At 45.7% G+C, this 15,203-nt stretch overlaps 1 protein-coding gene across 4 annotated transcripts in view; it reads right to left on the minus strand.

Annotated features, from left to right (window-relative positions):
• Positions 1-15,203, minus strand: part of LOC147106565 (high choriolytic enzyme 1-like) — a 392,254-nt gene that overhangs the window by 97,818 nt on the left and 279,233 nt on the right. For 3 of the 4 annotated variants that reach the window (XM_086007519.1, XM_086007516.1, XM_086007517.1), the window contains exons 11-12: positions 4,048-4,270; positions 3,804-3,931 (exon numbers count right to left, since the gene is read on the minus strand). In XM_086007519.1, coding sequence (XP_085863645.1) covers positions 3,804-3,931; positions 4,048-4,270 — 351 coding nt within the window. Of the gene's footprint in view, positions 1-3,034; positions 3,105-3,803; positions 3,932-4,047; positions 4,271-15,203 lie in introns of all 4 variants that reach the window. The other variant, XM_086007518.1, reaches the window with a different exon arrangement.

Here is a 15,203-nt window from a genome sequence, read left to right on the forward strand (position 1 = left end):
AGGACAGGGAGAAATCTCGAGTAAAATTACTTAATTGGAGGGAGGCCAATTTCAGTGGGTTGAGAACGAATCTGGCCCAGGTAAACTGGATTCAAAGATTGGCAGGCAAAACTGTAATCGAACAATGGGCAGCCTTTAAAGAGGAGATAGTTTGGGTACAGTCAAGATACGAGGGGGAAAGGTAGGGCAACTACAGCTCCCTGGGTGACGAAAGAGATAGCGAGTAAGATGAAGCAGAAAAAGAGCGTGTATGACAGATACCAGATTGAGAATACATGTGAGAATCAGGTTGAATATAGAAAGTTCAGAGGGGAAGTGAAAAATAAAATAAGAGGGGCAAAGGGAGAGTCTGAGAATAGATTGGTAGCTAACATAAAAGAGAATTCAAAAGTCTTCCACAGGCATATAAATAGTAAATGGATAGCAAGAGGAGGGGTAGATCCAATTTGAGACCAAAAAGGAGACCTAAGCATGGAGGCAGAGGGTATGGTTGAAGTATTAAATGAGTACTTTGCTTCTGTCTTCACCAAGGAAGAAGATGCTGCCAAAGTCAGTGAAAGAGGAGGTAGTGGAGATACTGGATGAGTTAAAAATTGATAAAGAGGAGGTACTAGAAAGACTGTCTGTACTTAAAGTTGGTAAGTCACCAGGAATGGATAAGATGTATCCTAGGATGCTGAGGGAAATTAAGGAGGAAATCGTGGAGGTACTGCCATAATATTCCAATCCTCCTTAAATACTGGGGGAGGTGGTGGTGCCAGAGGACTGGAGAATTGCAAATGTTACACCCTTGTTCAAAAAAGGGTGTAAGGATAAACCCAGCATCTACAGGCCAGTCAGTTTAACCTCAGTAGTGAGGAAGCTTTCAGAAATGATAATCAAGGACAAAGTTAACAGTCATTTGGACAAGTGTGGATTAATTAAGGAAAGCCAGCATGGATTTGTTGAAAGCAAATCGTGTTTAACTAACTTGATCGGATTTCTTTATGAGGTAACAGAGGTTGATGAGGGCAATGCGGTTCATGTAGTGTACATGGACTTCCAAAAGGCATTTGATAAAGTTCCACATAATAGGCTTGCCAGCAAGGTTGAAGACAGTGGAATAAAAGGTGTAATGATCAATAACATGTCATTCTAGAATAGTACACTAGGTGGAGCTATAGAGCTGTATGGAGCTGTATATTTAGTTGTATGTGTTTCAGACTACACTACCCACGATGCACTAGGCTACCCAGAAGGCAGTAGTCAAGATGGCTGCCTGCACACAGAGGTACACATGCTGAATCTCTACAGATGCTGTACCTAGAGAACGTGTACTGAATAAATGACTAGCTAGAAGCTAGCTGTTCATAATAAGAATGTCTAGTTATTAATGAACATAACAAAAGGGACAGTGGCAGCATGGATACGAAATTGGCTAAGTGACAGGAAACAGAGAGTAGTGGTGAACGGTTGTTTTTCGGACTGGAGGAATGAATACAGTGGTGTTCCCCAGGGGTCGATACTAGGACCACTGCTTTTCTTGATATATATTAATGACTTGGACTTGAGTATACAGGGCACAATTTCAAAATCTGCAGATGACACAAAACTTGGAAGTGTAGTGAACAGTGAGGATAGTGATAGACTTCAAGAGGACATAGATAGGCTGGTGAAATTGGCGGACACGTGGCAGATTAAATTTAACACAGAAAAGTGCAAAGAACAAGGAGAAGCAATATAAACTAAAGGGTACAATCCTAAAAGGGGTGCATGAACAGTGACCTGGGGGTACATGTGCACAAATCGTTGAAGGTGGCAGGGCAGGTTGAGAAAGCGGTTAACAAAGTATACGGGATCCTGGGCTTTATAAATAGAGGCATAGAGTACAAAAGCAAGAAAGTTATGATGAACCTTTATAAAACACTGGTTCAGCCTCAACTGGAGTATTGTGTCCAATTCTGGGCACTGCACTTTAGGAAGGACATGAAGGACTTAGAGAGGGTGCAGAAAAGATTTATGAGAATGATTCCAGGGATGAGGGATTTAAGTTACGTGGATAGACTAGAGAAGCTGGGATTGTTCTCCTTAGAGCAGAGAAGGTTGACAGGTGATTTGATAGAGGTGTTCAAAATCCTGAGGGGTCCAGACAGAGTAGATAGAGAGAAACTGTTCCCATTGGTGGAAGGGTCCCGAACCACAGGACACAGATTTAAGGTGATTGGCAAAAGAAGCAAAGGCAACATGAGGAAAAACATTTTAATGCAGTGAGTGGTTAGATACTGGAATGCACTGCTTGAAAAGGTGATGGAGGCAGACTCAATCATGGTTTTCAAAAGGGAATTGGATAAGTACCTGAAGGAAAAAATTTGCAGGGCTACAGGGAAAGGGCGGGGGGGGGGGGGCGGTGCGGGGTGGGAGGTGGGACTAGCTGAAGTGCTCTTGCAAAGAGCTGGCACAGGCTCAACGGGCCAAATGGCCTCCTTCTGTGCTGTAACCATTCTATAATTTGGAGAAAGACTCCAGATTGCCCTGCAGGAGGAATTGCAGTAGTTATTTGTCTATGCACTAGAAAACCACTGTTACTCGTGGACGTGGTCTACAATGGGAGGACATAAGGATCTCTCTGGATGGATGAATTAAGATGGGCAGAACAGTCTTCCTCATCTGTAATTATCTTGCAACATGTGAATGCATGCTGGTGGCTCTATCAAGAGCAATGTTATGCAGAATTCTGAAAACCCTCACTATTTTGGGGACCTTCTGAGGGTCAAGCATGTGACAACTGCCAGAGCATTGCAGGCACCCGAGTCAGTGCTTCAGCATTCCAAAGGTCAAAGACCAGTACCCCAATCTGCGCATGGGCCTTATTGCATTTCAACCTCGAGGTGATTGGGGATCATGAACTACATTTCAACACTAGCTCATCATCTCTAGCAATCAGCTGTCAAATCCTCCTCCCGTTAGGCGAGCTTAATAACATTGGTTTGATGTATGAATGAACACACTCCTGGGAAAATATGCATTAACCTATACCATACAATGTAGCAGGTACCTGTTACACCTTCATTCTTCCTTTTGTCTCCTACAGCAATACTGGACAGCACATGTTGCAGCATGTTTGCCTATCCCAGAAATACAATAACTAAAAATAATGTTTGGAACACCAAGCACTGTTAGAGAATTTATTGCACTAATGTAAATCAGAACTAATTAACCATTAATGAGTCCCTAGGTGGTACTATTAATCAGTAGACATTAAAATAATACCATAATATCAGTGCTAATAAGTTCTCTTCTCATACAGTGGAACTTCAAGTTCTGGCTGCCAATACTTTTTCAGTTTTCTGCCCCTTTTACCACCAAGTACAGGAAACTTTGTTATATCCGGCACCGACGGGACCGAGCTGTTGCCGATCTATCAAAACTGCCGGACATACCAGCGTTAATGTTGAAGCATACGGAGATTTGCAGCTCCGTATCTGGCAACAAACACTGTTGCTTAGCAACGGCTTCTAAACAGTCGGCCGTACCTTAGAAGCGTCTCTGTAGCTTAGCAACAGCTTCAGAGAGACTTTGCACAGCCTGACTGTTGAAAAAAAAGCCACGAGAAGCAAAAAAACCTAACAAAATGGCTCCTGATTTCTGCCGGTAGATCGAGGTTTCCGGACATACAACCTCCGGATAAACCAAAGTTTCCTGTATCAGATTTAGCAGCTGAAAACATACCCCATTGTTTTGCTGTATGTCATAAACATCAGGAACAGATATTTGTTCTGAACTATAAGATTGCATTACTATGTTTCAACATGTTACATTCATACCTTATGTCCTTTATGTGCCTGGACCAGCCAAAAACAGTTTGACACTTCATTTGGATTCCTGGAACCTTTGTGTTCAAATCTACCTATAATTTTGGTTGGTGAAGCGATCAACATTCCCCCACATTTAACTGTAAAATGAAAGAAATAAGCAATGTGCTGAAATGCATGTGATTTTTCAATTATATATATATTATAGAAATAAATTGAGAACAGCACACCAATTATTATAACAAAGGATTATTACCGAATCGATACTTAGCACTGAATCCCTGAGTGTGTTTGTGTCGGCCTGAGAAAAATGCAATTAATAATTTATGCTGGGAAGAAATTACTGCTGGGGCCATTTTGCCACAAGATGGTCCTTTAAGGATTGGTGAGCGAGTACTGGAACCATCATAAATTTTTAGATGATCTCGATAACAGCCTATAAATGGTTGGATATGAAAGAAATCAAATTCCAAGATGATCTGTAATAAGAATAAGATTTCATATTTAAATCCTGAATTTTATCTCAGAAATCATAATATAAAAGAACGATCAGTACACCATTACAAAAAGACATGTACAGTATGAAATAAGGAAAACATCTCTGAAAAGTGGAAGTTTGTGAGTTACTTTGTCACCAGAAACTGCTCTGATAATTAGGGAGTACCAATAATGATCAGCTGAAGTTTAAATTTAGATGCTCTGAAGACAATTCTTATCCATTATTCAAGACATTCCTCGATTGGTTCTCAACTCTGAAGCTAAAATTTGGATCATCAGAAATCCAAACTACTCCTTGTTATAAATCTCATCATTCATCAAGAAACTACTCGTGAAATAACGCTGGACGGCCAGCTGGTGGCGCCGTCCAAGGAGTATAAATATTCAGGCGTGGGCCCAGCTTGCCAGGGACTAGTGAAGTACAACTTGACCTCCATGTTCTGAAACAAGTTGATTAAAGCCTTGCTTTATGCTCAAACCAAGTGCATAGTGAGTTTGATTACGTCAATTTAATCAACTTGATATCGACTCCACGCTTTGGGTGATTTCGGGAACAGCCAGCTACGACTCGAACCGTAGAAGGGAACTCAGACAAGTAATCGATCCATCATGGAGAAACTACTCAGACCCGCCCGTCTCGACCTGGACCCGAATTCACTTACAGCTGCTAAGGTATGGAAACACTGGTATCGTACTTTCAGCAACTTCCTCAGGGTGTGTGGTGAGAATGTTCCTGATAAATTAGAGATACTTGCTAATTATGTATCCCCTCATGTGTTTGATTATATCGAAGACTGTGTAGACTATGACGCCACTATCCAAAATACTACAGCAGCTATATGTCAAGCCCCCAAATGAAATTTCTGCTCGGCTTCTACTGGTCACAGTTCGACAACAACCCGGGGAATCACTTGACGAATTCCTTCAGAAACTTTGCAGGCTCAGCAAGGATTGTAATCTTAAAGCTGTTACCGCTGAGCAGTGCCAGGAGCAGTTAATTTGTGATTCCTTTATTAATGGGATTGCGTCTCCCTTCATACGTCAGCATCTGTTGGAGAATAAAACCCTCAAGTAACAGGCTGCCTATGACCAGGCATGTTCTCTGGACTTAGCAAAGACGAATGCAGATACCTGTCTTTCACCACGTCCACGGGTTGCTGCTATCACTTTTAGTGACTCCTTCGATAGGCCTCGGGCGGAAGCCCTCACGGATGACGACTACAACCTGGCTGATGATAACCCTACCCTAGAAACCTACACTGATGACGACCCCGCCCTAGCGGCATCTTGGCAATCTGGAAGGAAGTGTTTCTTCTGTGGAGGTGCGTTCCATTATAGGAAATTTTGTCCTGCCCGTAATGCAACTTGCAATCATTGCAGCAAGAAATGTCACTTTTCTAAGGTATGCCAGTCAAGAGCCGCTGTTAGTAAGAAAGGCCACTTTTCTAAGGTATACCAGTTGAGAGCTCCTGTTAGTTTTGCAGCTACTATCTATAAAACTGCTACTCCCCCAAAAGCCACTACTAAGGTTACAGCTGCAATCTATAAAACTGCTCCTCCCCCAAGAACCACTACTAAGGTTACAGCTGTCAAGGGTAAAACTGCCCCTCCTCCCATCACCGCTGTTTTTCCCCAAAGTCTGTCCCATGCAGCCAGGAAGGGTTCGGTAAATGGACACATTTTGAGTGCACTAATCGACTCATGCAGCTTTGACAGCTTCATTAGTGAGCGGGCTGTCAGTAAGTTAAAACTGCGTATTTACCCCTCAGACAGGGAAATTCCAATGGCTCTGACGACACTGACCACCAATTCTTCTGGCTTTTGTCTTGTCGACCTTATTCTCAATGGCCACACTTATTTCTCCACCCGGCTCGGGGTGCTCAAGAATCTATGCAGTGATGTGCTCCTGGGACAGGATTTCCAGAAACAACACAAAAGACTCATTTCGAGTTTGGAGGGTCAAAGTCGGAGCTTACTATTTCCAAAGTACCATTTTGTGCGCTTTCGGCAGCTTCGCTCGACGAGCCCTCCTTGTTTGCCAAGCTTTCCTCCCGATGTAAGCCCATAGTCACTAAATCACGACGTTTCAGCCAAGATGATCGATCCTTTATCGAGGCAGAAATCTCCCGCCTTCTAGCTGACGGTATCATTGAGCCATGTTCATCTTCCTGGCGGGCTGAAGTCGTTGTCAAAAATCCTCTGAAGCAACACAAGAAACGTCTTTGCATCGATTACTCGCAAACTATTAACCACTATACCAACCTGGATGCCTACCCACTACCACGCATCGATGACATGGTCAATAACCTTACTAATTACAAGGTATTTTCAACCTTTGATTTAAAGAGTGCATATCATCAAGTTCCGTTAAAGGACTCTGACAAAAAGTATACGGCCTTTGAGGCCAATGGTCGGCTTTACCAGTTTTGTCGCCTTCTATTTGGGGTCACCAATGGGGTGGCCGTCTTTCAACGGGCAATGTATAGCCTAGTCAAACAGGAGAACTTAACGGACACTTTTCCGTATCTGGATAATATCACCATTGCTGGTCATGACCAGAAGGAGCATGATGCCAACCTCTAGAAATTTTTTGACATTCTCCGTCATCGCAACTTAACCTTAAATGAGTCCAAATCTGTGAAATCAGTACCATCAGTCAACATCCTTGGCTACTGGGTGGGCAACGGTGTCATCAAACTGGATCCGGAGCGACTTCGTCCGCTTCAGGAGCTCCCTCTCCCTACGAATCTCGGCTCTCTTCATCGGGCACTCGGCATGTTCGCCTATTATGAGAAATGGATACCCCACTTCTCCGACAAGATCCAGCCCCTGCTTCACGCAAAGTCATTTCCATTGGAGGCAACGGCTATTTCAGCTTTCAACCTCCTCAAGCGACAACTGGAAAAAGCCACGCTTCATTCCATTGATGAAAATCTTCCTTTCGTGGTCGAGTGTGATGCATCGGATGTGGCGATCTCTGAATCAAGGTGGTCGACCCGTTGCATTTCTGTCCAGAACTTTGCAGGGCAGCGAGCTCCATTATCCTCCTGTCGAGAAGGAGGCTACAGCCATCATCGAAGCTGTACGTAAATGGAGTCATTTTCTCGCTCATCGCCATTTCACACTTATAACCGATCAGCGCTCCGTGGCCTTTATGCTGGCTAACCGGAAACGCACTAAGATCAAGAATAACAAAATACAACTCTGGAGGATGGAATTGGCCACCTTTGGATACACCATACATTATCGACCCAGCAAAGAGAATGTGGCCCCGGATACCCTCATGTGGGCATTCTGCTCTTCTATGTCAACCTCGACTTGCGGATCTTCATACTGACTTATGCCATCCTGGCATTACCCGTATGTTGCACTTTGTGCGATCTAAAAATCTCCCATTTTCTACGGAAGATGTGAAAAGAACGTGCTCCTCCTGTCAAATTTGTGCGGAATTAAAACCGCAATTCTTCCGTTCATCGGATGGCTCGCTCATACACGCTATGCAGCCTATGCAGCGACTCAGCATTGACTTTAAAGGGCCATTGCCTTCCTCAACGCGGGACACCTACTTACTGACTATGGTGGACGAATATTCACGCTTTCCCTTTGCTTTCCCCTGTCCCAATATGCTTACTGTAGGAGTCGCAAAATTGGACTTTGTATTAATAAGGGTCAAATGGCAGAAGAGGCCATGATTTTAAAGACTGTATTAAAAGCCCAGGAAAAGGGGCATACAAAATGGCCACCATACCATGTGACCAGCTTATTGGGACACTTTAAAATGGTTCCTGCGCAACCTCAGACAGCTTTGTGGATTCAACCCACAGCAAGTTCTGGAAGCCGTTTCTGAGAGAACGAAACCAGAACCACACATATGCATATGGATTAGATGCAGATCCAGTCAAGATCGGCCTGGAGACAGAGGCCATCTAAATGTTGATCCAGACAAAGAGGACAATTTCATATTCATGAGAACAGCACCCAGGACTAGATAACGAGATCAGCAGGACATTAAAAACAATGAAGGTCATTCCAGACTAGAGATGGGCCTTTACCGGCCGTTTAAAATATTTTAAAATATAATAACTACCCCGCTGTGCTCCCAGCCTGCCAAAAGTTAAACAAAGACTAACCTGATTTTGGGCGGGAGACGGAAGTTTCTGGAAGAAAGGTATATCTGGAAGACTTTTCGGCAGTTGGAGAGAAGCTTGAATCCGGATACTCAGAAGAAGCAGGCACTCAGAGGAGGAAGAAGAAAGCCAACATCAAGAAGGCCGTCTCAAAGCCGGCGTCCCGCCCCGGGGAAACACATCAGGAGATCATCGACCATCCCCGGGCCGTTGCCGGAATGAGAGGCCATCGACCCAACTTGGGAGAAGAAACAAAAAAATGAAAACCCCAAGAGGTGAAACCTTCCAGCCACCCCGGTTGGAAGGAGAAGAGATAAAAACAAACTGAAGAAGCGATGGGAGCCAGCCCAAGGCTCCTCTGACCAGGGTCGAGCCGACGATCCTCGACCCCGCCGACATCCAGGACTGCCGGTGTCCAGCCGCCCCCGACCCCCACCTCAGGAGAGAGGTGTGGCGCAGCTCGCGGGGGCTCCACGATCCACGTGGAGACGAAACGCCTGAAAGGGCCAAACACAGGCTCGATTTCAAAACCTTGCACTTCCTAGTGGGATTGGTGAGCATGTTTCTGGCCCTTCACAATCAGATCTAGATAGGTTTAATTAAGGGGGTGGATTTAAGGGTACAATTAACATGAGTTGTTGTCCCTCGATGTTCCGTGTTTCCTTATTTCATGATGATCTTTGTAGAGTATAAGATGCCTGTATTTGCCTTAGTTAGTACTGTGTCGTTATGATTTGTTTAGTGTTTTTCCCTCCCATGTACTCTCTTATCTGCTTGCATTTGATTTGATATTTTTCCTTATGCAATAAAATTTAATTTTGCTTCATCAAACTTGGTCTACAAGAGTTTTTCTCTACATTGTAGTTCCTGCCCCAAAGTCCAGAGTATAGAATCTAAGGGGCGAGTGGATCGAACCACTCAAGGTTTTACTGTGCAAGAGAGAGAGGCCTCTGGAGAGAGAAACCTCAGGGTCATCTCTCAGGAAAACCCCTTACAGAAAATGGCGACCGCAGCAGGACATAAGAACATAAGAAATAGGAGCAGGAGTAGGCCAATCGGCCCCTCGAGCCTGCTCCGCCATTCAATAAGATCATGGCTGATCTGATCCTAACCGCCAATCCACTATCACAGAACCATCTCCTGAATCTAACAGAATTAGACACATGAAATAGGAGCAGGATCAGGCTACACGGCCCCTGGGCCTGCTCCGCTACCCACAGGGCCATGACCGATCCGAACCTAGACTCATGTCCAAATTCCTGCCCGCTCCCCGTAACCCTTAATTCCCTTTACTTCTAGGAAACTGTCTATTTCTGTTTTAAATTTATGTAATGATGTAGCTTCTACAGCTTTTTGGGGCAGCATATTCCATGGACCTACCACCCTCTGAGTGAAGTAGTTCCTCCTCATCTCAGTTTTGAAAGAGCAGCCCCTTATTCTAAGACTATGCCCCCTAGTTCTAGTTTCCTCCATCATCGGGAACATCCTCCCCGCATCCACCCGATCCAACCCCTTCACAATGTTTCAATAAGATCGCCTCTCATTCTTCTGAACTCCAATGAGTAGAGTCCCAATCTACTCAACCTCTCCTCATATGTCCATCCCCTCATCCCCGGGATTAACCGAGTGAACCTTCTTTGTACTGACTCGAGAGCAAGTATGTCCTTTCTTAAGTATGGACACCAAAACTGTATGCAGTATTCCAGGTGCGGTCTCACCAATACCTTGTGCAACTGAAGCAATACCTCCATATTTTTATATTCTATCCCCCTAGCAATGAAAGCCAACATTCCATTGGCCTTCTTAATCACTTGCTGCACCTGCATTCTAATCTTTTGAGTTTCGTGCACCAGGACCCCCAGATCCCTTTGTACTTCAGTACTTTCCAGTTTCTTGCCATTAAGATAATAACTTGCTCTACGATTTTTCCTGCCAAAGTGCATAACCTCACACTTTCCAGTATTGTATTCCATCTGCCAAATCTCTGCCCACCTACTTAGCCAGTCTATGTCCCCTTGCAGGTTTTTTATGCCCTCCTCACTCACTACTTTCCCTCCCATCTTAGTATCATCTGCAAACTTTGATATGTTACACTCAGTCCCCTCCTCCAAATCGTTAATATAGATAGTAAAGAGTTGGGGACCCAGCACTCACCCCTGCGGAACACCACTAGTTGCTGATTGCCAGTCTGAGAATGAACCATTTATCCCAACTCTCTGCCTTCTGTTAGATAGCCAATCCTCTATCCATGCCAGAATATTACCCCCAATCCTGTGATTTTTTATCTTAAGCAATAATCTTTTGTGTGGCACCTTGTCAAATGCCTTTTGGAGGTCTAAATACACTGCGTCCACTGGTTCCCCTTTATCCACCCTATATGTTACTTCCTCAAAGAACTCCAGCGAATTTGTCAAACATGACTTCCCCTTCATAAAACCATGCTGACTTTGTCCTATTAAATTATGATTGTCCAAATGTCCTGTTACTGTCTCCTTAATAATGGACTCCAAAATTTTACCTACCACAGATGTTAGGCTAACCGGTCTATAGTTTCTACTGCCGGTCTACTGCCCTTTTTAAATAAGGGTGTTACATTAGCAGTTTTCCAGTCTGCCGGGACATTTGCCGGGTCCAGGGAGTTTGGGAAAATTATTACCAATGCATCCACAATCCCTACCGCCACTTCCCTCAAGACCCTAGGATGAAAGCCATCAGGTCCAGGTGATTTATCTGCCTTGAGTCCCATTATTTTACCGAGTACCACTTCCTTAGTGATTTTGATCGTGTTTAGCTCCTCCGCCCCATAGCCCCCTGTTTGTCCAGTGTTGGGATATTCTTAGTGTCTTCTACTGTAAAGACTGATATAAAATACTCATTCAGTGTTTTTGCCATCTCCATATTTCCCACCATTAATTTCCCGGTCTCATCCTCTAAGGGACCAACATTTACTTTAGCCACCCTTTTTATTTTGATATAACTATAAAAACTCTTACTATCTGTTTTTATATTTTTTGCTAATTTACTTTCATAATCTATCTTCCCTTTCTTAATCAATCTTTTTGTTATTTTTTGCTGTCTTTTAAAGTTTTCCCAATCCTCTATCCTCCCACTAGATTTGGCTACCTTATATGCCCTTGTTTTTAGTCGAATACTATCCTTAATTTCTTTACTTAGCCACGGATGGCTGTCTTTTCTTTTACACCCTTTTCTTCTCAGTGGAATATATATTTTTTGGAAGTTGTAAAATAACTCCTTAAATGTACACCACTGATCATGTATCGTCTTACCCTTTGATCTATTTTCCCAATCCACTCTACTCAATTCCGCTCTCATACCTTCATACTCTCCTTTATTCAAGCTTAGCACGCTTGTTTGAGATCCAACCTTCTCACCCTCTAATTGAATATGGAATTCAACCATGTTATGGTCACTCATTCCAAGGGGATCCTTTACTAGGACATTTTTAATTAATCCTGTCTCGTTACACAGGACCAGATCCAAGGTTGCTTGCCCCCTGGTCGGTTCAGTTACATACTGCTCAAGGAACCCATCCCTAAAACACTGAATGAACTCATCCTCAAGGCAGCCCTGCCCAATTTGATTTGTCCAATTAATATGATAGTTAAAATCCCCCATAATTATAGATGTTCCCTTATTACAAGCCTCAACTATTTCCTGATTGATACTCCGTCCAATAGAGTTGCAACTGTTCGGAGGCCTATAGACTACGCCCACTAGTGTTTTTTTCCCCTTATTATTCCTTACCTCCACCCAAACTGTTTCATTATCCTGATCTTTTGACCCAATATCATTTCTCTGTATTACAGTGATTCCTTCCTTTATTAACATAGCCACCCCACCTCCCCTTCCTTCCTGCCTGTCCTTCCTGATCGTTAAATAACCTGGTATGTTTAATTCCCAGGCATTGTCGCCCTGCAGCCATGTTTCTGTAATGGCCACAAGATCATACCCATATGTAGTTATTTGTGCCATTAACTCGTCTATTTTGTTACGAATGCTACGTGCATTCAGATAGAGAACTTTCAAATATGTTTTGTGACACTTAGTTCCTGCTTTTGCCCTTTTTATTACTTTACCTTTTACTCCATACCTTCTGCCCCTTCCTGACACGCTCTGGCAGCAGGATTGCAATGGTCGAAATGCAATGGATGAGAGGATAGCGGATTATGTCTTTGGCAAGGTAAATCTCACTAAGCAGTGGATTTCCGATCTCTTGCTGGATGAGCGTCCGGTGGATGCAGCCATCAGGTGGACAGAGAGCAAAGAGCATAAGAAGTCAGTGGAGAAGGCAGTGTGGCTGATGTGTTACAAGAAGCAGGTCCAGATCTTGGACCGGGTCGTTGCAGCACAGGCAGCCAAGATCACAACCCAGGCAGCAGAGATAGAGGAAAAGGCCATGGGAGGGGAAAAACTCATCACAGCGCTTCACGCGCTGAATCAGGAGCGCCAAGTGGTAGCTAGTCAACATCAGGCTCGGATAGAGTACCTGGAGTGCCAGGTTACTGAAGGAAAGATTAATGAAACGAGGATACGGGAGAAAAACGCCCGCCTCGCACAACAGCTAAGAGCGCAGGAGGAGAGAGTAGTGGCGGTTAAGGCAGCTTACAAGCTAGCCCTCGAGCACGGGTTTGAGAGCACAGACCACGGCCCCTGCCAAAAGACTATAGAGGACCTAAGAACGGCCCTGGTTAAGGCAAAAGGCATGGTGTGTCTCGTCAGCCCGAAAGCCAGTCACATGGACTTTTTGAAGGAATCAAAACAGCCGATTCCAGCTGAGGTAATTGTGGTGCCAGCCACCGAGCCCTCAGCACCACCGAGCTATAGTGAGTCTTGGCCGGAAAAAGAGAAGGTAGCCGAGGTGGAGTGTGAGGAAGAACCACTGGTAGCAAAGCCGGGACCAGCACCAATGTGTCCCGCTCGGCACCAGAGGTTCGGTCCCAACGCTGCCGATGGCAGTATCGGACCCCGCCAGAACCAGCTCATGGTGCCCTACGCTGGCCCGCAATTAAGGTCCATGGTGAGCCACCTCGCATGACTCACAGTAAAGGGAGATCCCTCGCTTCATTTCAGGGAGATAGAGGAAACAGCAGCCATTAATGACTGTGATGATCAGGAACAGGTGAAACTGTTGCTTTTCTCCCTGGATTGCACAATCCTTCAGTGCCTCTCAGAGGATAGTAAGAGGGGACGGAAAGGGTATGCGGATCTCAGGGAGGACGTTTTAGAAGTAATGTGAGTGGACGACGGTAGTCCGTTCGACCGTGTAGAAGGGACCGTGCAGCTATCTGGAGAACCCCCACGGGTTTTCGCAGAAAGGCTGTGGCCAGTGTATCGACGCAGGTATGCCTGAATGGGCTGCAATGAGCGACGAACAGCGGGTTCATTGGTTCCGTTGCTTGGTTACCAACAGCTTGCCAGAGATACGGGCCCTAGCCAGATCTTGGTTTGATCCCCAAGGTCCCGGCATCACGGAGGAGACGGTACTCCGTCAGCTAAATGTAGCGTACAAGAATTGTAGAGGTCAGGAAACACCTCCCCAGCAGGGAAAGGTGCATGAGGCAAAACCCGCAGCCCCAAGCAAGAAGGAGTGGCGTCAGGAGGGGAATCGCCCTGTCCAAGCCAAGCTCAATTGCTACGGGTGTGGGAAGGATGGACATTGGCGCAAGGACTGTAGAAATCCGTGGAAGGATAGTAAAGGGAGATTTCCCACAGCCCAAGCCCAAGCCCAGACCGCCGCCCCAGCACCAGCCCAAACCCAAGCCGTAGCTCCTGCCCCAGCACAAGGAGCTGGTGCAGTTATGGTCCCGCTGCGATTGAATCGATCATAGAGACAATGCGCTCTCTGATGATTTCGCAGGGGAAAATAGCTGTCACCACCGGTCTTGTCGCTCCCGAAACTCCGACCGTTGTACCCAAATGACTAGAGTCGGCGCAGCCCGTCTACCTGTGTGCGCTGCGATATGATGTATGGAGACGACCCCTCGTGGAGATGGAGGTGGAGGAGGTGAAGGGAACCTATCTGTTGGATACGGGAGCATAGTGCACCGTAATCCACGCAGATAACCCCACCGCCTCGCCTCTGTCCACCGGGGTCCCATACCTTCTGTTGGGCTTCACGGGCGAAGAACAGGCTGGCGCACATTCCCTTCCCCTCTCTATTCATTTAGGACCACTCCACACCACGTGGAAGTGTACCCTGATGAAGTGGGAGGTGGAACGGGAGTCCTGGGGTCTGATTTCTTGGTAGCCCACGGGATCCACGTGGACCTAAGAAATCATTGTCTCTGGGGAGCGGGTACGAGTGTGAAGGAGATAGAGAGTGTTAAGGAAACCCCTACGAAGGCGCGGGTTGGCCGGCGAGAAGTAAAATTGTTGGGCTAACCCTATGCGCTGGCGAGAGAGCCGTAGACCAGGAGGATAGGCCGGAATCGGTGGAAAATCCACCGGTCTACGCCAATCGCACAGTGGAGGTGTCCCGACGCAACAAGTGGTTTCGCATGAAGCGGTGCAAACTGTTTAAACCGGGTGCAAGAGCATCAGCAACAGAAGCCAGGTCTGAGGGTAAAGATCCTCAGCCTGAGGCGCGCGATGAGTCACAGACCACACAAGCTGGCGTTGTAGCCTGCTTGGAAGGAGAAGCTGTCCCGCCCACCTGGGGGGAGGTTTCCCCGATGGCCTGGGACTCGGACGAGGAGGGGCCCGAACAACAAGGTCCCACCCTCGACACGATTCTGGAGGAGGTGGAGTCGGAGGACGGAGATCCCGC

The sequence above is a fragment of the Somniosus microcephalus genome, chromosome 15, assembly GCF_052327205.1.
Source record: "Somniosus microcephalus isolate GS21.2 chromosome 15, FLI_Smic_1.0, whole genome shotgun sequence".
In the NCBI taxonomy this organism is placed as follows: domain Eukaryota; kingdom Metazoa; phylum Chordata; class Chondrichthyes; order Squaliformes; family Somniosidae; genus Somniosus; species Somniosus microcephalus.